A 24057-nucleotide genomic window follows, 5' to 3' on the forward strand; every position below is an offset into this window, starting at 1 on the left:
TTTCATACATGTGAGTGATGGAGAAATGAATTTTCGACATAGCTCCAGTATTTAGCCAGGCAGGCAGCTTCGCAGCTCAGCTAGCAGCTCAGCTAGCGAAAAGTATGGGGCAACTTGCCCCTCCGCATCAAAGTTCGCCCTAACGTGCTTTTTTCCCCACACTGACCGGCTCGGATAGTCTCAACGAGTGTCCCACAACATACTAGAGATGAGAAGTGAACGAAAACCTCCACATTACTTGGCGATCGCTCTTTGTTGTGGTCTGTATCCAAATCTCAGGACGCTAGAAAGCAACTTGTGCGATAGCTCACGCCAAAACACCGGTTTTGGCGCAAGCTATCTGAGCCGGTCAGTGTGGGAAAAAAGCACGTTAGGGCGGACTTTGACGCGGGGGGCAAGTTGCCCCATACTAGCTGAGCTGCTAGCTGAGCTGCTAGCTGAGCTGCGAAGCTGCCTGCCTGGCTAAATACTGGAGCTATGTCGAAAATTCATTCCTCCATCACTCACATGTATGAAAAGACATATGAAAACAGACCCCAGGTTGAAAAAAAACGAAGTTTCCCTTTAAGAGTCCTCAGACACCAGAAATCATTATAATATTCAAGCAATTCCAGTATGTAAATGTAAACTAATAGTAGAGGACTGGTTTAATACAATTCCACTTTTGTAAGTTCAAAAAAATAAAATGAAGTTGTAATAAGATAATTTTCTTACAGTTTTTCTGTTGTGTGGTGGTGTATTCTAACAGGGATTGCAATTAGAGCTTTGACTTGTTAAATTAGTTTGCATTTTATTGTGTCATATTCAACAATTTCATATCAATACAATTCATTTCAAGATACATATTTTGATAATATTGAATCATCAATGCCTAATCATCTGTGGATTTTGTTAAAAAATTAAGTTGTAATATTTGCATACACTAAGAGCGGCTATTGCAATTTTGTAACGTTTTCACAAAATCCTGAAAAATTCAAACAATTGTTTTCTTGATTAGAGGTGTGCTAAAAACAGTTTAAAAAGGAAAAGAAAGCACATCAATATCATCAATGGGTTTCAGCGGGTTAAATCTTGCAGTATGCAAAGGTCACATTTAATATAACTCAATAATCAAATAAGATATCAAAATGATATCAAAACTGAATATTTTATTGAAAAAACTCTGGCGCCTAAAGGGTTAATTTGGTGAATGTAGTTCTCAAAAGCATATTGGAGACCCTTCTGTCTGCTTCTCTCTGATATTGCTGTAGAATATGTCCAGAAATTTTTCACATATCTCCTGAGAAATATCACTCACCAGTACCGCTAAAAACTCCATATTTCATGCTAAGAGGGAAAGCTTGACGGCGTAGCAACAGAAACCAAGGGGGGAGGGGCTTAGCAAAGGGTCAATTGAGTATTTTTGCCCCGATCTAATCCAAATGGTTCATAGTTTAGTGTCTGCCAATATGAATCCCAATCTGATAACATTTTCTCAGAGAATACACCTCTCAAGTGAATTAAAGTTGTTTAAATCAATCTGATGTATAAACCTGACAGAAGGTGCTGTGAAGCTCTGGTAGGACACTCTGAAATGTGGTGTGAAAGAAGGTCAGGTGTACCATGACTCCACAATCTCCAAAAGAAAGAAAACATGCATTCCAAACGTGCATGTCATGCCAATGTATTGTAGATCAGCTGTAGTACCTGTTTGTTCCACCAGGTAGAGGCTTTTACGGTTTAGCGACCTGTAGCGACCCCAGGAGGTGGTCATCTGGACAGTTCATCTTGGCAAACAGAGAAAATCATGGGATTTTAGCTAGCTTTGGGCACTATGACAAAGATTTATATGATGCTTAATGACCTTCAGCGCTAGATAAATAAATATTGACTGATAATGCTACCAATTAATGAAAAGTTTACATTTCTAATGCCTGCCACAAATTGTGCTGTATGTTTAAAACACCTTTGCAATGGCAGACTTAGGTTCTAGGTTCCTCCCGGTACTGATCATTAAAAACAACTCTCATAAGCAAGATCCCATATTTTGAGATTGAATCAAGACATCCTTAGAGATTGGTGAAATCACCATCTGCAGTTCACTATCAAAATAGCTTTTATTTTTACTACTTGATCATTCAATGTTTAAATGGTTTGTTCTAATGCAATCTTGTGCTCCATAACCATTCAAATAAACCATAAATCTTATATTACCATGTGGAAATGCCTTTAAAAATCCTAAAGACAAATTTATAGCATTTGTGTTTATAAAGTACTTCCAACCTATCAACATCTCGTCTCAATTTAAATGTAAGACTTTTTTTTTAAAATTTCCAACCAAAAAAATCTCAAATTTCAGTCAGTAGCAACTCCACAACTATGAGACCATCATATAAACCATAAGCTCTATGGATTTAAGAAATTAGACACTACAGTGCAGCATCTTAGAAGTACAGATACAACTTGGAAAAGACTTAACACACTTCAGTGAACCTCACTACGGCCCTGGAACTGAACAATCAGCAATCAGTTTGTTAATGACCAACAAATTCCTAGAAATAGGCAGTAATTTGCAATTTTTCCTGCAGATTTTGGCTAAGTTGGTTAAAATTTGAGCCATATTTTGAGGGAAACATGGCTACAGAAAGAGTCTTACATAGTGAGAGATGGACTAAGTCAAAGTAAAAAGTAAAAGCCTCGTTGCTGCTACTGAGCCTCACAGGCACTTTGGCCTCTCTCCTTGATGACTAAATCGGATTTCAGAGGTGAAACCAAAAACAGATCAGACCTTCAGCGTGTTTCATGTCTTCCAAGAAAACAGCAGTTGGTCCAGAAGTTTATAGCGCTCGCTGTGGGCTAAAAGGGAAGCTGGGAGGTTATATCAGGCTCCTGTCCGCCTCCCTCCTGAACAAAGAGTCAGCCAAGTTCATGTTTAGTGAGAACAGACTCATGATAATCTAACTCCTGAAAGCTGCTCATAAATACTCGTGCTGTTTTGGCAACACCGCTGTAATCTGTGCAGCTGGTGGCCGGCGGAAAAACTGACACTAGCGACTGACCGGCCCAGATGAAGCTGGGTCAGGTTCTTCTGTCGGAGAAGAGCTAAAGGAACATTACGACTTTTTAACCAGGAAGATGTCCAACATTCTGGGGGTGTGTTGCATCTCAAAGCCACAGATCTTTACTGGAGGGAGCTCACATGGAAAGGGGATGAAATTTGTCAGTAAATAATGCCAATAACGGTTGCAATTAAATTATTTACTCAGTTTCTAACTTTATGGAATGTCAGAAAACAGTGAAAACCCCTAATGTTCCTGCATGGTGAGGTTTTAAAAATGTCATTTTTTTCCCCCAAAACTCGAAAAACAGCAAGCACTCTCATTTTAGAGTCAAAATTTTGAGTTACACTTGAACAGTTGCAGAATAATTACTGGTTGATTGGCAAAATTATGTCAAAGCATCAGGTCTGGTTCTCCAAAGACAAATTTAAAGGTAAGATGTTTCAACCTCCTGCACCAGACAAGAATGTCAGTGGCATTATAGGTAGATAGGAGGAAATACTTCTTCTGTCGGAGAGGAACGAAAGAACAATCTTAACAAGGAAGACATTCAATATTTCTGGTGTGTTTGCATCTCATAGTCTCATATCTTTATTTTTTTATTTTTTTGCAAAAGAGTTGAAAAAATGATTGCAGCTTAACTATTGGTCAATAAACTAATAAATGCCAAAGCATTGGGTCTTGTTCTTGGGTCTTTCTCGGTATGTAAAGTCTTATCTTTGAGTATTATGAACCATGTTGCAGTGTCATTAACCTTCTTGAACCATCAAGTCTTGCAACCATTAACTGCCAATCATGTTCAGTCTAAACACCTGTCAACATGGATGCGTTTCTCTACACATACGTCAGTCCTGTGATGGACTAGCAGCCTGTCCTGGTTGAATCCAGCCTCTGGCCGTCACCTTGACGACATCCCAGCCTTGATAAGAAGGTAATGAAGATGGATGGATGTAATTTCACCTTACACTGCAAACTCAGAGTACAGGCAGCTCACCTAAGTGGTTAATCCCATAATCATTAATGTAAGGGCACACTAAGTAGTATAAGCGACATTTGAGACCTACTGCCTCTGTCTATTGAACATCTCTTTTATGTTGCATGTTCCTTTAGCTATACTCTGCCTGAAATACTTGGAATTGTGAGCTGGTTTTTGATGCAGTAACTTTGTTTTGACTCCCTGGTACTTGACATGTTGCTTTTAAGTATGGCAATAGTTAACTTTATTTACAGAGAAAATTTCAAAGACAAAGTTTCAAAGAGCTTTATGAATAAAATACAGTGCCTATTACAGGTATTCCTCCCCTTTGGAAGTTTCCTATTTTATGGCTTTTCAACACAGAATCAAGGTCAATATAATTTGGCTTTTTAAAACAGGAATTTACAAAAAAAAGAGACTCTTTCATGTCAAAGTGAGAAAAAAAAGGTTCCTATAAAGTAATGCCAATTTTTTTAAAAAAACACTTGTATCTGGAAGGTCCAGTCACAGAAGAATCCGTACTCCTGGATGTAACTACACCATGACAACTGCTCCAAGGAACTCCATGAAACGGTTACTGAGAAGAACCACTCAAGGGATGATAGAAGATAATTCATTACATATCACTTTTAGTCCAGTGAAATCCATCATTAAGAAATAGTAATGTGTAAATCTGATGAGAGCAGGTCAAAAACTGAGCAAGTTGAGAAAGAGACAAGTGAGGGAGGCCACCAAGACACCTATGACCCCCTTTATAGGAGTTCCAAGAAATAGACTGGTCAGGGAGGCCACCAAGACACCTATGATTCTGACTATAGGAGTCACAAGAATAAACTGATCAGGGAGGCCACCAGGACACTTTCAGGGAATGAGACGCAGCATCTCAGACAAAACAAAGGATCCCTTTGGCCAAACCTCCCCTCCTCCCTTCAATTTCACTCACATCCAGAAAGGATGTGTGCATGAAAGCCAACACAAAATAATCAAGCCACACTCATTTAATGGGCACGAAGACTTGTCAGTTTGTCTTATCTTTATTTCAACTGTCTGTTCCTCTGTTCAGTTTGTGTTGGTTTCCACAGTCTGATGAACTGTCGCAGAACAGACACGAATGGAGAAGGAGCTTTAAAACAACAGCAGAGACACTCGGCAGTAGACGTACCAAAGTTGTGTACTTTAAGATTTGTAAAGTTTAACATTGATCTGACTGCAGTGCGTCATGTCTGTTGTGTCTTTAAACAATGTGACACAATGCAAGTTACTAGTCTGACTCACCAGATGTAGACTGTGGGCATAAACCTATAACTAGCCACTCATTTTACATGTTTTTATCTCCTCTCCTGCTTTTCCAGTGCTACCATTGTCAAAATCGACTTCACAACAATAAACAACAAAAACCTTCAGGCTAGTAACCTTCCAAACTGAAAATTTCAAGTTATGCAGAGAAACTACATCTTGCGGTACTGCATCCAAGACAATTTTTTCTATGAATTTTTCATTTTTATGACAGTTCTTGTTCACGTGCATGCAGAAACTGTTCCACCAAAACTGCATCCTTGATTTAGCTCGACTATGATTTATTTGAAGAAATACAATCCAGAGTGCTTCTTCCTTCTTCTGCTTTTTTTCTATAGCAGAATGATACTGAGGTGCAACCAGACCACTATGTTCTACCAAATGGGACAGCTAAGCTTGATAATGCAGCTAGTAGTATTCTGTTTTTCAAAATATTAATGCCTCCTTTTCACAATGCTCTGTGTTTCTAAACGAATCAAAGGATCTCCATTCACTCTCTTTAGAGTCTTTGTGATCGCTTATGTGTTTGCAAAATTCTCCTTTTTTCCCCATGAAATTTGCATCCAGTATGTTGAAAAATCGGAGCTTTCGCAACAGATTGCGAAGATACACTGAATTGTGTGAGCCAGTAAGATGGAAAAATGAACCAGCTAACAGGCTAATTGGTTGTGAGACCATGCTAACAGTCAGACTGTGTGAAAGTGTGATGACTAAAGCAGCAGTTTAGCTAGCTTAGCACATGCTAACTGTGTAACATGCAGAGGACATGCATACTGCAGTGGTTCTTATGTCCTATAACAATTTATTTCATCAAAGTGGCTCCAGATTTGCTAAGATAATCGCTTCACTTATTTCCCATCATGTATTTTTGGTCTTATTTCAGTAGCATTAATGTTTCATGATCATATTCCATAAAACTGGATGCTAAAAACAGATTACCCTTTTGAATAGGTGCCGTAAAATTTCTATCAATCCATAACATATTGTGCTAAACACCAGCGGGCATATGTAATATATTTTACAGACTACAGACATGACGCAAAACTACGTGGAAAGCAGGTGTCAGTGTTTTCAGCAATAACCTGGAAAAGTTCAAGTAGTGACAAAAAACATGAGACAAAACTGTAAAAATGAGGCCAAAACGGAATCAAAAGTTGAGTTTTTAAGGTTCGTGATTAGTGCATCTGTTTAATTCACAAACACGGAAAGATGCTCAGATTGTGTTTGATCCCAACGAACACAGCTGAAGCGTTGGCAACATGCTTTGTGTAAATATAGCAGTTAGTGTGTGTGTGTGTTCATGCATGTGAACGCATCCCAAACAGCCTTTTTGTTGGAGGTTCACATCCAGTTAAACAGAAACACCATCTGGCACGAAAACGAAGCCGAGATTTAATACAGCAGATTGGAGGAGGAGGAAGACCTTCGTGTGTGTGTGTGTCTGTGTGTGTTAGTGTGTGTAATCTGGATTTCAGCTTGTTGTCATACAAAATCTGCAGCAAGTGTAAACATACAGCGATCGCGGAGCTTGATTTGTCATCGAGTGCAGCTCAGAAAAGTGCTGCCTTACAAATATTTAAGAATAATTCGATATTAGAATTTAATTCATAATAATTTCATTCAGTAACATTATGTCTGTACAAGTATAAATCTAGTAATCTCTGTGTAGAAACCAAATCTGGAGGTGAAAAGTGTATATCATCTCAATTAAATCTCTTGTTTCATTTTGATCAGGCTGCTGTAATGTGTGAAAATGCCTCAAAGGGGATTAATAGAGTCTATCTCATCTTAAATAATAAGATTTAGGGCTAATGTGTTGACTTTAAGGTTCATTTTGTGACACTAAACTGGGGAATTAAACTAGAAGACTAAAAACATCACAACAGTTTTAAAAGGTTTCTAACTGGTCTGAACTTTTAACTCATAGAAGATCAACTGTGGTTGATTTTCCTGTATTAATTCACGCTTTTTTGGTTGAAAAAATGTCTTTTTCCTCTGCATTAGAAGTTAAATTGAAGAATATAGACTGAATAAACAGAATATTGTGAGCATTAAAAAACTACATTTTTACGAGAAAATGTGTATCGAGAAGATTCTGTTTTGCTGAAGGATGTGGACTTCTGTCTTGTCAGTTTTAATATTTTACAGCTGTGAATTTAAAATTAAATCATCATTGTTGCTCAACCTTTTATATCAGCTGTCCAAAATGCGTACAGTCGGCTGGATTAGCTTCCTGGCACAGCTCCAAACAAACAGAGAGCTGCAGACTTACTCTGTCAACTGCTTTGTTTGGGAGGATAAAGACATCAAACACAGTAAAATAACAATACAAGAGCCTCTGGATGAGTCCGTTTTTACTGTCTGATTATTAGAATCTGTCATTAACAGCACCAAAATTTAGTATAATCTTAATTATAGCAGTTTTGCATCATATAATGACATCTGGAGCTAGTTAGTTCTGCACTTCATCTGTCTTTACACTTTGGATTAACGTCTTACATCCGAAACATGTGAGAAACAATTAAATTAAGCGCTACTGTATGAAATATCTAATTAAAAAAGCCACAAATAGGCAAAAAACAACAACAAATAAACAGTTATATCTAATAAAATGTCATGTTGAACAACATAATACTGTGAAATTAGTGTTTCTGCACAATAAGTACTGAGAAGTTTCCTGCTATACCTTTGCTAAGTAACATCATCAATGCGACAGCTGAGTATTTTTACGCTCCTTTTTTCAGTAAAAAGGCGATTTCAAAAATAAATTACAGACAGAAACTATTTTCAATAACTCACATGTGCTGTATAAATATCAAACTATTTTAATAGAATTTTACTGTAAATTGACTCAATTTCATAAATTGGGATAAAAGTAACACACGGAGGGTCAAAAGTAACTCAACCTATTAAAAACTATTTTTTTAATTATTGTTGCGTTTTTTTAAATATCCAACAATGTCAGTGTTTTAATCTGGAATTTCAAACAAAATATGTCTTTATGAGGAAAAAAGATTACATTCGATTCTTAGTTTTAGAAAATCCGACCTGCCTTATTGCACTATCCAAATCCAGCAGAACTATTCGGTTTGGTAGGTTGCTAGCTTGGAGACTGTTATTTTGTAGAGATAAGAAGATTATAAAAAAGTTAACACATACTTAGTGGAAGAGGAATATAAAGTTGCATGAAATGAATGACTGATGACAGAATTCTCACGGTCTACATCTGATAAGTCAAATTCCTGCTGCAGCCACAAAATAAGAACAATTACCTCCTTCCAGTTTTATACACACACACACACACACACACACACACACACACACACACATGTTTGTACTTCTATCTTAGTGAGGACATCCATTAGTGTAATGCATTTCCTAGAGCCTTACCCTAACCTTAACCATCACAACTGATTGCCTAAACTTAATCCTTACCCTAACCCTAACCAAACCTCAATTCATACCTGTTCTCTAAAAACAAGTCTTCACCCACAAACATGGCTGTTTCAAAGTGAGGACCAGCCAGAATGTCCTCACTTTGTAAAAATGTCCTCACTTTGATAGTTAAATGCAGAAAATGGCCCTCACAATGTAGCAAGTACAAGAACACACACACACACACACACACACAATTGCATACATACAAATCAGCTGAGCCAAATCAGAATCACTCATCGGATCTCATGAATTTACTGTAATCATCAGTGTGCGACATTTTCACTGTGACAAGAGGAACAATGGCAGAAAAACAGGGCAGATTTCTCTTCATTATTTTCAAAATGATTGTTTTTTTCTTGTATCCTTATGTGGTTGCAGGTTAAAATGTAAAACACATGAATCTGAGCCTGCTGTTTGTATTAAAGCACAGTTTTTCTGAACAAAGAGGCGACGTTTCAGGTGTGTCCACTTTCACCTTTATGCCCAGATGAAGCCTCTGTCAGACATTCAGTGGCTCAGTTAAAAAAAATTAAAAAGTTTATTGACTAACCATGCCTTACACCAATCCATGTTCTGCTTTTGCAGCCGTTTTGCTTCGATTTGTTTTCATTTTTTGTTTCTTTTCATCTGTTTCTGGCAATTTTACATCTCTGTGATCATGTTGCATTTTATTTTTTCTTGGTTTGTGTCTGTTTGTGAATGTTTTCCGTCACTTTGCAGCCAGTTTACATTTATTGTGTTTTTACAAGATGGCTTTAATCTGTGTTTGCATTTATATAGCAAATTTTCTTTTGTCATTTTAGATGTTTTTGTATGTGGTTCTGTCTCCTTTCACATCTTTGTCCAGATGAAGCCACTTTCAGACCTGTAGCATTTAGTGCTCATTCAAAAATAATTTAATTAAGTTCATTAATATAGTGTGTTCTATGCCAAGCCACACCCCAAAATATAATAGTCGGGGCTCAACAAGAAAACTATTGGGCAGCTTCTAATAGCTCTGTGTTCAATTAACAAGCTATTTTGAGTTAGTGGAATTAGATTTTCATGTACAATCAAAGGTACTTAATTAATTCTTGATTGTTCCCCTCCCCCTCTCTACCCCCTCTACCCCTCTCTACCTCTCTTCTTTTACCTCTCTACCTCTCTACCTCTACCTCTCTACCTCTTCTGTCCCTCTCAACTCGCCTGGCCAGCAGGCAGATGGATCCCTCCACATAAAGAACCAGGTTCTACTCAAGGCTTTTTTTTCCTGTTAAAAGGGTGTTTTTCTTGCCACTGTCGCCTTAGGGCTTGCTCTGGGGTTAAGGCATATGGGTTCTGTAAAGCGTCTTGAGACAATTTGACTGTAATTGGCACTATATAAATAAAATTGAATTGAATTGAAATGAACACAATTCCTTATGGTCATAAAATTAAATTGTTCCAACTCATTTTTCCACATCATATTAAAAGAAATATTTTGTGCGTTATTGACTTGAACACGGGTTTAAAGTTGTAAGAACACCTGCACATTGGACTGTGTTTGGAGTCAGCTGGTTCTGTCTCGGTTTTCGATTTGTTTCCCTTTCTAGTCATTTTGTGCTCCTTTGTAATTGTTTATCTTTCTACATTGAGATTTAATGACTCTTGGTATTGGTTTTAAGTAATTTTATGTCTCTTTGCTGTGGATTTATCTCGGTTTGATGTGTCAGTTAGTTTGAATTCAAATGGTTCTGTCTCTCTCTGTGGTTGATTTGCTTCTCTTTCTGGTCATTTTTCACATCTTTGCAGTTGTTTTGCTTCAATTTACATAAATTTTTGTCTCTTTTCATCTCTCCTTTTGGGAATTTTACATCTCTGTGATCATTTCTTTGTGGATGTTTTGTTTCACTTTGCAGCCAGTTTAAATCTAGTGGTCTTTTTGTGTTTTTATGCGGTGGTTTTCATCTCTTGTTGCATTTATAAAGGATCTATTTGTGTCATTTTGTACTTATTTGTATTTGGCTCGGTCTCCTTGCAGTTGATTGTTTCTGATCATTTTGTGTGTCTTTGCAGTTGCTTGTGTTCTTTTCTTGCCACTTCATACTCTTGGTATTTGTTTTGAGGAATGTTGTGACTGATTTGCACTAATTTAGTAAATTCTAGCCAGTTTTGATCTTTTTCTGGCCATTTTCTGTCTTTGTGCTCATGTTGGATTCATTGGTATCTTGTTTTCTAGGTTTGTGTCTTTTTGGTTGTATTTGTTGTTGTTTTATGTCTATTTGACATTTTGTAAGTTAGTTTAGAGCCAACTTTGGCACAGGCAATTTGTTCCTCCTTTCGCCAAAAATAATGGATTAATCTGCTGTTAATGTTGCACTTTTCTTAATGATGAAAGTAACTCTGGAGATTGTCAGAACTATAAGAATTTGGTCTAATGAGCAGAAATCAACCAACTATGTCCATAAAAACACCACAAACATACAAACTATCTTCTCCAAAGTACCTAGAGTTGAATCAACACCTCTATGTCTAAATATTATAACTTTAATGAAGATAAAATTTGTACCCAGTAAACCCAGTAAGATTTTTCTCCTACATCAGCCGCAGTATTGATGATATCATGGCAGAGTGTTTTCATGCCTTGATAAATCTGCAGATCATGATCAACACATGCAGCTCAGCTCCTCATCACATGGATATAAACATGTTAGAGACTCCAACATGGCTGCCTCACAGCCAGTTACGTCCCTTTTTTTTCCATTTTTTTCCTCAAAGCGCCATGTTCCTCAACAGAATGTGATATAGGTTAAAGTACATGATGAGCGTGAACCTGATGACCGTAATGTATCTAATATAGGTCCAGTTAACGCATGTGAGCCCAACGCTGCTGCTGTCGGCTCCCATCCAGAGTCTTCAGCTTATTGTTGTGATGTTGTGTCTGTCTGTCTGTTATCTCATGCAGCTGAATGTGTGTGCATGTGTGTGTGTGTATGTGAGGGTCATGTTAACGTAGAGCATTTTAACTCTGTGTGTGTGTGTGTGTGTGTGTGTGTGTGTGTGTGTGTGTGTGTGTGTACTGGATGACATTACTAAAAAGAGTCGACATGTTACACACAAACACACACACACACACACACACACGCTGTGTTTTACTATTATTGTCGGGACATACCATTGACTCCCATTCATATCTAACCCCTAACCTTAATCCTAACCTTAACCCAGACCAAAACAATGCCTAACCCTAAAGAAACGTTTTTGCACTTTTGCTTTTTTCAGTAACAACAACATGGCCAAGAAAACACTGTTTCCCCCCGTGGGGACCTCATTTTTGGTCCCCATCGTGACACGAGTCCCCACCTATATAGCACATAGTCAGGTTGAAGTCCCCACTGGTATAGATAAACACGTACACACACACACACACATGTGTGTGTCTTGCTGTCATTGTGGGGACATACCATTGACTCCCATTCATATCTAACCCCTAACCCTTACCCTAACCCTAACCTTAACCAAACCCTAACCCTAACCAAAACAATGGCTCACCCTAAAGAAACGTTTTTGCACTTTTACTTTTTTCAGTAACAACAACATGGCGCGGATGATTCTACACTATACTGTTCAGCAGAAACTCCTAACTTGGTGTCAGACATGTTAAATCATGATTTACAAAATATTAGCAAGTGGGTGAAAGATAACAAATTGGCTTTAAATGTAGGTAAATCCCCATCCATAATTTTTGGTAGTAGATCAAAATTAACAAATGACACTCATTTGAACTTATCAGTTAATGGGCTTCAGTTAAAGCAGGTGAAGCAAACAAAGTTATTGGGCGTCACCTTAGATTGTTACTTGGCTTGGTCTGCTCATATCGATGACATAACATCGAAGATGTGCAAAGGCATGTGCAGAAAATGTATGGCATTTATTCCTATGTCTATTGCTAAACAGGTTGTTCAATCTCTTGTTCTGTGTCATTTAGAATACTGTTCAGTCATATGGTCATCTGCATCACAAACAGAATTACACAAACTTCAAGTGGCACAAAACAGGGCAGCCAGGACTGTATTCCAGTGCTCCTACAGAACCAATGTTGCAGTTCTGCATTCACGCCTTTCTTGGCTCACAGGTGAGAATAAAATTAAAGTACGACTATCTTTATTGATTTGGAATGCAATTTTTAGAAATCATCCACAGTTTCTCTCTGAGCGACTAGTTTTTGTCAAAAGCACTCACAAATACCTCACAAGACAGGCACTAGGTGGAGATTTAAAACTTCCACACAAAGGTAAAAAATCTCTAAAGCCTACAGTGTTTTACAGAGCTATATTTAACTGGAATAGACTTTCATCTTCTTTGCGAAAAATTAAAAACAAAAATAAATTCAAGAAGGCATTAGTGCAAGAACTTCTGCAGATGACAATGTGAAAACTTAAGTCCTTGGCATGTCTTAAATGTTATTTATAATATATTTCACTGTATATATTAATGTGCATGTAAAATGTTTTGTATAAATTGTAAATTATATATTTTTCTTTTTTTTTTGTCTTTTTAAAGGACCCCAGGAAGACTAGCGGCCATTCAAAGGGCAGCTAATGGGGATCCCAATTAAACAATAAACATTCGATCTCGCAAGACTTTCAAAAGTGCTACGGGTACGGGTCCGTATCTGTAGACACTACCATAAACGGTAGCCAAGAAAACACTGTTTAAACTTGTGGGGACCAAAATGAGGTCCCCACAAGTGACATAGTTTTTGGTTTTCCTACAGTTGTGGGGACATTTGGTCCCCACAATATAGCAAAAACATGGGCACACACGCACACATGCGCGTTCACACACACACACACACACACACACACACACACACACACACACACACACACACACACACACACACACACACACACCAAAAACTCAAGTTGCTGTTTGCATCTGTGTTTGTCTATGTTGTGAAAGTTCAGCGATGTCCAGAGAGGATGAGGAGGTAGGCAGAGAAACACACTGGAGACTCAGATGATTTCGGCTGTGCGTAAGGTTTTAGTGATATCAAGTGACACAGACAGAGCAGCAGCACAAGCGAGCAATGCCAGCTTCAGTTCTGACGATCGTCTCTGATCTTCGGATATATATTGTAGTTGGGAGAAGGTCACATTTAGATTACAGACCAATATTGAGACAATTTGTCTGCTTAGTCATGTCAGAATAGACAATATCTTACCTCCTGCAGCGTCTGCCTGTCTAAAGGCCATTACTATCTTTTTTTTAAATTCTTTATTTTACCTGGCAAGATCAGTTGAGAACAATTTGTTATTTACAATGATGGCCTGGCAAGTGGCACCAGCAGGAAGAGAGATACAAAAAAGGACACACAAGTGTTTAAACGGAGATTAAAAATAGCCTAAATTAATGCTAGCAGTTCAGTGAAAACAGTCAGCATGTGCAGCGGTCCGCTAGGGTCTGCTGCAGCTTCTGCTTGAAGATCTATGGAAGAGATGACAGCTTCAGAGACTTTTGGAGGAAATTCCAATCAGTCACTGCAGCAAAGTGAAAGACAGTGGAACCTTGGGGATAGAGAGTGCTATGAAATCACTGGACCGTAGGTAGTAGTTGTTACAGCAGGGGATTGAGGTATTGAGGCTCTTTTAGATGAGTAAAAGCCAGTGCTGGAGTCGCCTGGTGTAAAGGGAAGGCCAACCCACCAGTTTGTAGAGGTCACAATGGTAAGTAGAGAAAGGTGAACCGGTAGCAAGACTGATGGCTGAGTGATAAAGGACATCAAGCCTGTTAAAGGCACACTTTGGGGCCATTTTATAGATGACATCGCCATAGTCAAACATTGGGAGGATGGCCATCTTCAGAAGAGTGTTTTTGGCAAAGTATGTAGGAGGCCTTATTACGGTAAAGGAACCCCAGTCTAGATTTGATTTTAGCCTGTAGAATATTGATGTGAGGAGTGAAAGAGAGTGAAGAGCCAGAGACCAGGGTACTTGTAGGAGTTGATGAACTCCAGATCTGATCCATCTGCACAGGTGATCACTTGAACCTTAGAAAGGGGAAAGAGTCATTTTTACTTCAGAGTCTAGACTTCTGACTTTTTGGATCTAAAATTCAATCATTTCAGTTTTAACCTCAGACATTTGTTCGTTTGTTGTTACGGTCTAAATTCTTGAGTACTGATGAAAAACGTGCTGTAAGCTCACAGCGACATTGGACCATCAAAATCTGATCCAAGTGAGCGTTTGTGCCACATTTAGAGAAATTCTCTCCAGGTGTTTGAGAGATATGGATGAATAAACCAGAAACATGAAGCCTGTAGCCTCAGAGTGCCGAGGAATGAAACCGCAGAGTTTAAAGAGGCTCAAGAAGTATCACATTGTAAGAACAAGCAGCATTACACATTTAAAAAGATGCAAACACCAGAACAAAATGTAGAGATACACAAACATGTACCAAAACTAAGCTGTGACTCACATGCAGCTTCTTTTTCTTCATCTTCATGATGAAGATGAAGCAAGAATCCACTCTGTTGAGCTGCACTTTGAAGGTGTTTTGGACCAACAAAGTCCTGTAGGATCTTCAGTGGGAGCAGATTTTCGGTGCATTAAACCAGCGATGGGTGAAGTCCAGTGCAGTTTCTGTTACCTATACGACAAAGAATGTTTGGAAACTTTTCGTTTCAGTGTTCAGATGTTTACCAAATCCATACAGACTCAGTGTTGTGAAGACTCTCTACAACCTTCCTGCCAGTAGTTTGGTTTATATGGCTGCTTTTCCTGCAGGTGTTGAAGGAGGAGGCATGGCAGAAGGTCATCAGCAACACCTAAGATACTGTGAGGCAACAACACAGACGGTTTGGCATCTGGCATCAACACTCAGATTTAGCATTCTTGCTGCCTTTGTTGGTTGGCCAGCATGAGGAAGAACCATTTGTAGAAATGATCACTTCGTAATTTGTCAAGCTCCGGAAGTTTGGAATACAAAGCAACTTTAACTTTGTCAGATTTGGATCAACTAAACCTAAAACCTAAGTCAGCCATAATTGGTTGATGGTGGCTAACTAGGCTTTCTTCATAATCAAGCTGCTAATTTTTAAGTTTAAATACAAAAGTAAATACAACAGACTTTATTTGTTCCATTGGACCAATTTAAGGTATGGAGAAGAATTGTATCAACAAATAAATAACTGAAGGTGCAAGTTCGATGCATCATGTAACTTCTCTGCTGCACAAAATAGACCAACGGTGTGTCGCCTACTTCAGTCAACAAGTTGTTTTATTAGAAAGCTACGAATAATAGCTCATGCAACCCTGTTATGCATATTATCAGGATAAGACAAATTCATTGTATTTTTTACTTTACTGTTTTCCATCAGTCAGTTTGTCCTCTTGGTCAGCAGTAAAAGCTAGCTAAATATCTAGATTTTGCTCCTGAGAAAAAACATGAGCATGGATAAGCAACCCTGTTCCTGTGATTAGAGTAGGGTTAGCAAACAACAAATAAAACATGGAATAAAAATGGTACCATTGATGTATAAACTGAGTCAGCCAAACCTTTGGTAGTTTATTACCTATTATTGATGAATATGTGGCAGAAAATTGTAAAAGAGAAAGTTTATTTTTCAAAAATTTTGAACCCTAAATGTCCTCCACTTCTGGAATGACCCATAAGTACATTTAGGTCTGATACTGCTCCAAAATGAAGGATCAATAAAAATGAGTTTAGTTTTATTTTATCATATATTCATGCATCAGGCCTGAGTAGAAGCAGTACGGTCTGCAGACTACCTCCTGACAAATAATGTTAAAGTTGTAACAGTGGCTCAGTTTGACTGACATTGTTTGCAGCTAATCAGCAGTCTGAAGAAGAAAATCGTGACTCACAAACCTGCAAGGTAAGAAAATCTATGTTAAGTTCAATGTGCTGAAGGACAAAGGAAAAAGAAATAGTTCTGTTTTTAGTCTGTGGGCTCAAATTAATCATATTTCATCTATAATTTCTTAGTGATTCCGACTCCTTGAAGTCAAATTAATGTGCAAACACCTCTAAATGTGCATCAGTCTCTTACAAGTCACAGTTTATAACATTGACATCTATTTGAAACTGTCTAGTCAGACATTTTCACAACTGAATGCAGAATCCAGACTCTGAACTGTTGCTGCACATTTGGTGGGAAAATATTAATACTGTGAGACAGACCACATTCCACACTCCAACAACACGACTTTCTCCCACTGAACCCCCCTCAGCTCTCTGCTTTGGGCCAGTTTCAACAATTTTCTAAGTACAGCTAAGCCCAAAAGTATTCATAGTTGTGCCAAAAATTCTGATTTGCTGTGAATTTTTCTTTTTCCAACAGGTTTCTTCTGTCAATAAATGGCACAAAGTGACAAAAGCTGGTAGATCATTGTTACAGATCATAAATATTTACCAATTTCATCCTGCTGACAATTATTTTCTTAGCTGTTATTTGTCACCACATTGATCAAACACTTGCTAACAAGCTTAGTGCATGTCTTCACTGGGATTTTGTTCCTCTTATGAAGATCTGCGGGTTCCTCTTGATCACATTTGTCTTCAGCTCCTCCATCAGTGGATTCAAGTCTGGACTCCAACAGCTTCATATTGTTTTCTGTTCACCAGTTTTTTCACCACTGTATAAAAATTGTCAATAAAAGTCATTTTTAGAATACATATTTTTATATTATAGAATCATTACAACTGAATAAAAATAATTGGATATTGTAAAAAAAAAAAGTAAACTAGTGATATTATCGAGAGCTTCTGTAATATTTAAGAAAAACGTCCAAAAACAAAGCAAAACAAAAAAGAAGACAGGAAGACCTGAGTGTTGATAATAACAGTTAGGAACATATAATAACAGTTAATAACATATTAGGAAGCATTTCTGCATCAGTAAATTATTGGTTGGGTTTCAGAGGGTTTAAAGGTCGCACAGATTAATTATAATTCTCCTGATTTATGATTTACTCCAAATCTCTACTATCCCATTATTTGGAATAGTAAAAACGTCATCAGAACTGTTTGTACACAAAATCCATCTTCATAAGTAACTCATAAATATCATTTGAAACACTTCTTTCAGTGGGGGTCTTCAGGTTTCCAAAGACACCAAACATATAAAACTTTATGCAAATAACGATCTGTGACTCTTCAATGAAACAATGGAGCCACAACTAGACTTTCAAAATCCCTTCATTGTGTTGTAATTGTTTTCAATGAAAAACACACAACTTACAATCCTCTGTGTGTAATTAATTTATTTTTCACTCTAACAGTTTGTTAAAGTCAACAAATTCACAGGAACTATTTTGACAACATGACCTCAGAATGTAATTTTGCTGCAGTGAAGAGTTGGAACAAGCTGAGGTAGGAGAGAACTCTACTGATTCTGAAGGAAAAAAACAACAACTTTTCTATCCTTGTCCTGTTTTAGCTGACCTATTCTATTTTAAGTAATGGATCATACCTATATGTTATTCCTTTTCTACTAGGCACTACATTTCCTAATGTTAAGTAATTTTGTTTTCTGAGCAACATTTGGGTAATTGTGTCTGAAAAACAAAATATGTGAAAGAATTGAAGTAGTCTTGGCAATGAACGTGAGGTAATAAAATAACATTACACAGAATAATCATGAAATATTGCACATAAGAACAACATATTGTACATTAATTCGAATTGAAAATGGTTGTTTTTTGTTTACCTGCACAAAGACAACAGATGGAAATTAGCTGCCAGGTAACCCTGATGCAATCTGTGCACAGTATCAGAAAAAATACACAGTAAAACTGATGAGGTGACCTATTCTTCTCACTGCTACTACTTCCTACTAGTGGTAGTCAGCATTACTGATTGTTGCCGACAGGAGGCGCTCTTGTTCCAGCGTCTGACCTGCTGCCGCTAGTGTGTGTGTGTGTGTGTGTGTGTGTGTGTGTGTGTGTGTGTGTGTGTGTGTGTGTGTGTGTGTGTGTGTGTGTGTTCCCTGCCGGCACAATGACTTTTATTAGTAGACAATAGCGGCGCGTTCGGTGCTCCCCCCTCCTCCTCCTCCTGTCTCTCCAAAAAAAAAAAAAAAAAAAAAATCATGAACACACACACACATGACCGCACACTGATCGTGCACGCGCCGTGTTTGCCGACATGAATTCAAACTATTATTGTCGTTGAGAAAACAAAGCCGAGGAGCAGGCTGTGCCCGGCCGTGCGCTTTTACGCACACATCCACAGACATTCGGAGGCGACGTGCGCTTTTACGCACAGGCTCAGAGCGGGATTTTACGCACACATGCACACGGACGAGGCTCTGTGACGCACGGCACAGTTACACGAGCGAATTTAGGGGAGTCGTGCACGCGCGTAAATACCGAAACAGGCAGAGGGGGAGGGGGGGGAGAGAGAGAGAGGAGAGAGATTAAAGGCAGCAGATAAAAATGACAGGTTTGTGTTGCAGGAGACGTTAAAGGTCGACTGAGGCTCGGCTCGGAGACGCAGAAGAAGACGCAGAAAAGAGGATTTGTTGACAAAATCACCAAGTTGGAGAAGCTCCTCCTCTCCGTGATGTAGCCGCAAGTCGGAACCTCCTTAATTACTAATTTCTCCACATCCAAGCCACGCTCTCTCCCTCCCTCTCTGCTCTCTCTCTCCGTCCGTCTCTTTTCTCTCTCTCCACTCCTCCATCCATGCATCTCTCATCCTGACCCTCCTTTCTCTCTCCTCTCTGTCTCTCTTTCGTTTCCAGCCCGGATAACGGAGGTGGACGAGCTTGGAGTTGTTGTTGTTATTATTTTTTTATTATTTATTCCTCGTTTTTGGGACCCACCGCCACCGGGCATGGAGGATGTAAAAGACCCGCCGACCGTCCACCGGTCCTCCTCCTTCAGCATCAAGAGCCTCCTGCTGCCCTCCAAATGCGACCGACCGGACTCCGTCGCCGCCTCCGCCGCGATTGTCGGCATCCCCGGGACTCTCTCTCCCTCACCGGGCTCCGACTCTGAGAAGTCGCTGGACCCGCCGGAGGTGGACTCCACAGCCGCGGCGCTGGACTCGGAGAAGCCGGGCAAGGAGGAGCAGGGGGAAGAGGAGGAGGACGGAGGGGGAGGCGGAGGAGGGGACGGCGCCAAGGCAACACCGGAGCAGAACACTAACGGTACCAACAGCGGGAAAAACGGGAAATATGACAAGCCTCCGTTCAGCTACAACGCCCTGATCATGATGGCCATCCGGCAGAGCCCCGAGAAGCGGCTCACGCTGAACGGCATCTACGAGTTCATCATGAAAAACTTCCCGTATTACCGGGAGCACAAGCAGGGCTGGCAGAACTCCATCCGGCACAACCTGAGCCTCAATAAGTGCTTCGTTAAGGTGCCCCGGCACTACGACGACCCGGGGAAGGGGAACTACTGGATGCTGGACCCGAGCAGTGATGATGTTTTCATCGGCGGGACTACCGGGAAGCTCCGCAGGCGGTCCGCCACCTCCCGAGGAAAGCTGGCGATGAAGCGCGGGCTGCGCTTCGCTCCTCTCGGCTTGGGGATTAACGAGCGGGCGAACAACCCGCTCTATTGGCAGATTTCTCCGTTTCTTTCCCTGCACCATCACCACCACCATCACCCGCACTACAACGGATCATCTCCCGGCTTTTTGAACCAAGCGGCCGGCTACGGCTCGTTACTGCCCGCCGTGGAGCAGTTGAGCAACGGGGACTTGGGGCGCTCCATCCTCGGCGGGTCGGCCGCCGGGGCGCTGGGCTTGACGAACAGTTACGGGATGAGCACGTCGCCGGTCGGGCTGCTGTCCGGACAGACTGCCGGGTATTTTGTCTCAGGGACCCAACACGCTGCTACGGCACCGGGGCCGCCGGGAGGAGCGCCGCCGCCTCCTCCTCCTCCGCCGCCGCCGCATCTCCAGCAGGGCGCACCGGGGTTCGGCGGCCTGGCGACCAGCAGCTCCCCGCAGTCGCTGCTCTCGGACTCCCTCAGAAACAGCTCCCTACCGGCCTTCTCCCCGGGCGTGTCCGCGGGGTTCCCCGGGGTGCTGTCCCATCAAAAGAGGGTGACCCCGAACGCGTTCCTAAACTGAACTGCTCCCTTCCCTCACCCTCAGCTCTCCGTGGATGGCACCAGGACGAGGGCGCACAAAAGACGCCAAGTTAAGGGCAAATAATAAAAGTGGTAAATATCGAAAACTGAGAGCAAAAATATATATGAAGTGAAACTTTTTTGGCCATATTCTGCCCCGAAGTGCAACGGGTTTATTTTGATTATTATTTTTTCTGAAAAAGGGACAAACTTTTGTTACCCGCGGGTTGTACAACTGTAAACTAGACTTGCCAAAGGTAACAGTATAAGTATATTTCAAGCTATTTATATCTTGTACAAAGATTTTCAGTACTTTCTTTGAGTCGTTTATTTATGTTTTGTATTTATTGTATGTATAATGTATTTAAATTCTATTTGTCCGTGTATACTCATCAGTATTAAGGAATAATAAGGGGAGGGCGGTGCTGGTGGTGGTGTCGGGGTGGGGAGGGTTCAGATAGCTACGGGGTTAATAGTAATTATTTATGAATTTTGAGACAATCAAGGAAAGGAGAAAAAAGACAATCAGTACTTTTTGTTTTCTCTTTTTATTTTTCTCGGGAGGAAAAAAACTTTTGAAACTGAAGAATAAATAAAATAAGTAAAAAGCCTTAAAAATCTGCCGAAACAATCAGGGTTTTTTGAGAGGAAAAATAAGCCTACAAGTCATATCTCTACTCAGGTTTGACCCCGGACAGGCCTAATAACAATAATAACAACAATAATAATAATAATACTAACAAGGGTATCAATAATAATAATAATGAAACTGCTCTCTCTGAAGAGTTTCCTTCCAAAATGATGATATCCAAATAGAAAAGTTACTTTTATCCAAGCAAATAATATCCGAGCTGCTGCTTAAAAGCTGGATTGTTTTGACTACGCTGCCCTTTTAAAGAAATGGATAGATAAATGGATATTAATGTTTTTGGAAAAGAACTCTTCATGTGAAATTATGCAAAGCTACACAGCTGTAACACGAGTTTTCTATGTTTTTTTATTCTGTGTTAATTTAAAACAAACTAAATTGTCCCTTTTTCACTTCAGTTCATTTCCTTTTGTATTTATGTGTGTGTTTGTGTGTTTGGAGGCCTGGACGTGCGTAAAACCTCCTGCGCATGTGCGTAAAGGCGCGACGCACAGGTGAGCGTCTTTTTATATTTTGGGGGAAAAATCGACCCTTTTCTGCCGCATTCATGCAGCTTTTCCTCCCCGCTCTGCTGCTCTGGTGCTCAGCGGAGGCTGGCTCGGAGGCCTCAGCTGGAGCTTTTATTCTGGAGACACAAACACTCATCAGGCCTCCAAAGCTGCGCGTACACACACACACACACACACACACACACACACACACACACACACACACACACATTCAGATACAATAATATCTATAATATAAAGGTGAAAAAATTGCATCTCCACAACCTTTTTTTTTTTTTTAAATGTCAATTATTTTTAGGTGCAAATTAAAAAACGAACAAACAAACAAACAAAAACCTTAAAATCTACTGAGCATTAACTCATGGAAACCCTTCATGTCATTTCAGTTTTTCTTTTATAAAAAAAAAAACTCACTTTTTTCTGCAAAATGACCCATTACAAAGCAGCATGTGTTCCCTAAACTTGCACGACAATCAACAAAACTGGAGGTTTTCGAACCAGCTGCAGTGAAATATTAATATATATGCAACTTATTTTTGTATTTTTGATTTTCTGGGAGAACAACAAACTGATAAAAATCAGCAGAACAGAATTTAATCTGATAAAATCTGATGTTTGATGTGACGATATTACCGACACCGTGGTTTTAGTGAAGAGACAACTTGGTGTTTTAGATGATTATTTTTAAAAGCAAGCAAAAAAAACTACAGGTTTCAAATGATGCATTTGTATTTTTTACCCATTTATTTCAGTAAATTAATGTAACTTTGTTTTAACATGTTTCATTTTGTTATCTGTGGCTCAGAACATCACAAGTTTAGAAAAATTATCAATTTATGACAAAAAATGGTCAAATTAAGTTTCATTAAACACCAAGGTGTCTTTTCAGCAGAGCCATTTGGATGTACTGGTTATCACTCTGATTTTGCTTTGAGTTAAATTATTTAATTCCTCAATAAATATTTCAATTGATTAATTTTGTGCTTTTTAATCAGCAAAAACTAGTGTTAACAATGTTCTATTACGGATCTGCTTCTGTGTGTTTATACAGAAAAATAAAAAGTGTGTTTTACACCAGCAGGAGCAGAAAAAAAGCAAAATTAAAGTATTGATCGCTGAGGTATTGATTGATCCCTCCTGTCCAAAAACAGAGCAGATAAAAGCTCCAAGCAGCAGCAGGAACTATGATGTTTTTAAAAAGCATTTTATCTTAATATAAGATATTAAAACAGAACCTTTCTACAATTTAAATAAAAATAAATTCAACTCTGTCCAGTCGTTGCTGGTGTGAAAGCAAAACTGCACTTACTACAGTTAGTTCTATTGATTAATACTGACTGATCATCAATTTTGGGCCTTTAAATGCAAAGAAGCACCATAAATATAATACCCATGAAATTAATTTGCATTTTTTGGTGTTTTTCAAATTGCAAACATCAAACTGGAAGCTGCAGAGCTTCACACTCTGCCTCACTTCCCCTCTTTTTTAGTTTTTTACAGCGAAACTCTAAATCCTATGCATGTCATACAGAAATAAAAAACCTCCCGAAGCCCCAAAAAACAGAACCGAGCTCATCCTCAGATAAAAAATAAACGTTAAAAAAAGAATATTTTGGGTGAAACAAAAGCACAAACAGTCCAGCAGGTCTGACTGAATATTCAAACATTTAAATTCCAAACAGGAAAAAAAAGGTCTGTTTTTCTCTCTGTGTTACTTTTTTTGTCCATTATAGGTTTGTAAAAAAATATTTGTTTTGGAGAATTGTTTGGTTTTTATTTTTTTGCACTTTTGTAGTTAGCGTTCACTCGTATGAAGTCTGTACTGTCTGTTCCGTTGCTGTCTGTCTGTTTTCATTTTCAGAGAAACTAAACTTGATTAAAAAGGATGAAAGAACCTGAACTTCTGCCTGATGCTGAAAACCAAACCACATTATTGTTTTTTAACTTTTATTCATTTTAAAGTGCGTCTCGCTGGTCGTCATTTAACACACACAGAAAACTGCAAATACTTTACCTTTAGATTCCCATTCATGGAAGCTGTGAATGAATTTCAGTGTTTGTTGCTGCATTTTTATTTTACTGGGAA

The 24057-nt window shown here is 39.2% G+C and overlaps 2 protein-coding genes across 3 annotated transcripts in view; one reads left to right on the forward strand and one right to left on the reverse strand.

Annotated features, from left to right (window-relative positions):
* The window catches only part of slc30a6 (solute carrier family 30 member 6), a 580472-nt gene that overhangs the window by 243717 nt on the left and 312698 nt on the right, over positions 1 to 24057 (reverse strand). The window contains exon 16 of one of the 2 annotated variants that reach the window (XR_007947026.1): positions 121 to 227. The exons of the other annotated variant lie outside the window; for it this stretch is intronic. The gene's annotated coding sequence lies outside the window, so the exon portion shown is untranslated. Of the gene's footprint in view, positions 1 to 120; positions 228 to 24057 lie in introns of those variants that run through there. 2 annotated transcript variants of the gene reach the window in all.
* On the forward strand, positions 19134 to 23865 carry foxg1b (forkhead box G1b). The gene has a single exon (XM_022211995.2). The coding sequence runs from the start codon at positions 19567 to 19569 to the stop codon at positions 20812 to 20814; it is 1248 nt and encodes a 415-aa protein (XP_022067687.1). The 5' UTR covers positions 19134 to 19566; the 3' UTR covers positions 20815 to 23865.

The sequence above is a fragment of the Acanthochromis polyacanthus genome, chromosome 15, assembly GCF_021347895.1.
Source record: "Acanthochromis polyacanthus isolate Apoly-LR-REF ecotype Palm Island chromosome 15, KAUST_Apoly_ChrSc, whole genome shotgun sequence".
Taxonomy (NCBI): domain Eukaryota; kingdom Metazoa; phylum Chordata; class Actinopteri; family Pomacentridae; genus Acanthochromis; species Acanthochromis polyacanthus.

Excerpts from the sequence above, each read along its gene's own strand:
- foxg1b (XM_022211995.2), top strand. The coding sequence starts at position 19,567 with ATGGAGGATGTAAAAGACCCGCCGACCGTCCACCGGTCCTCCTCCTTC.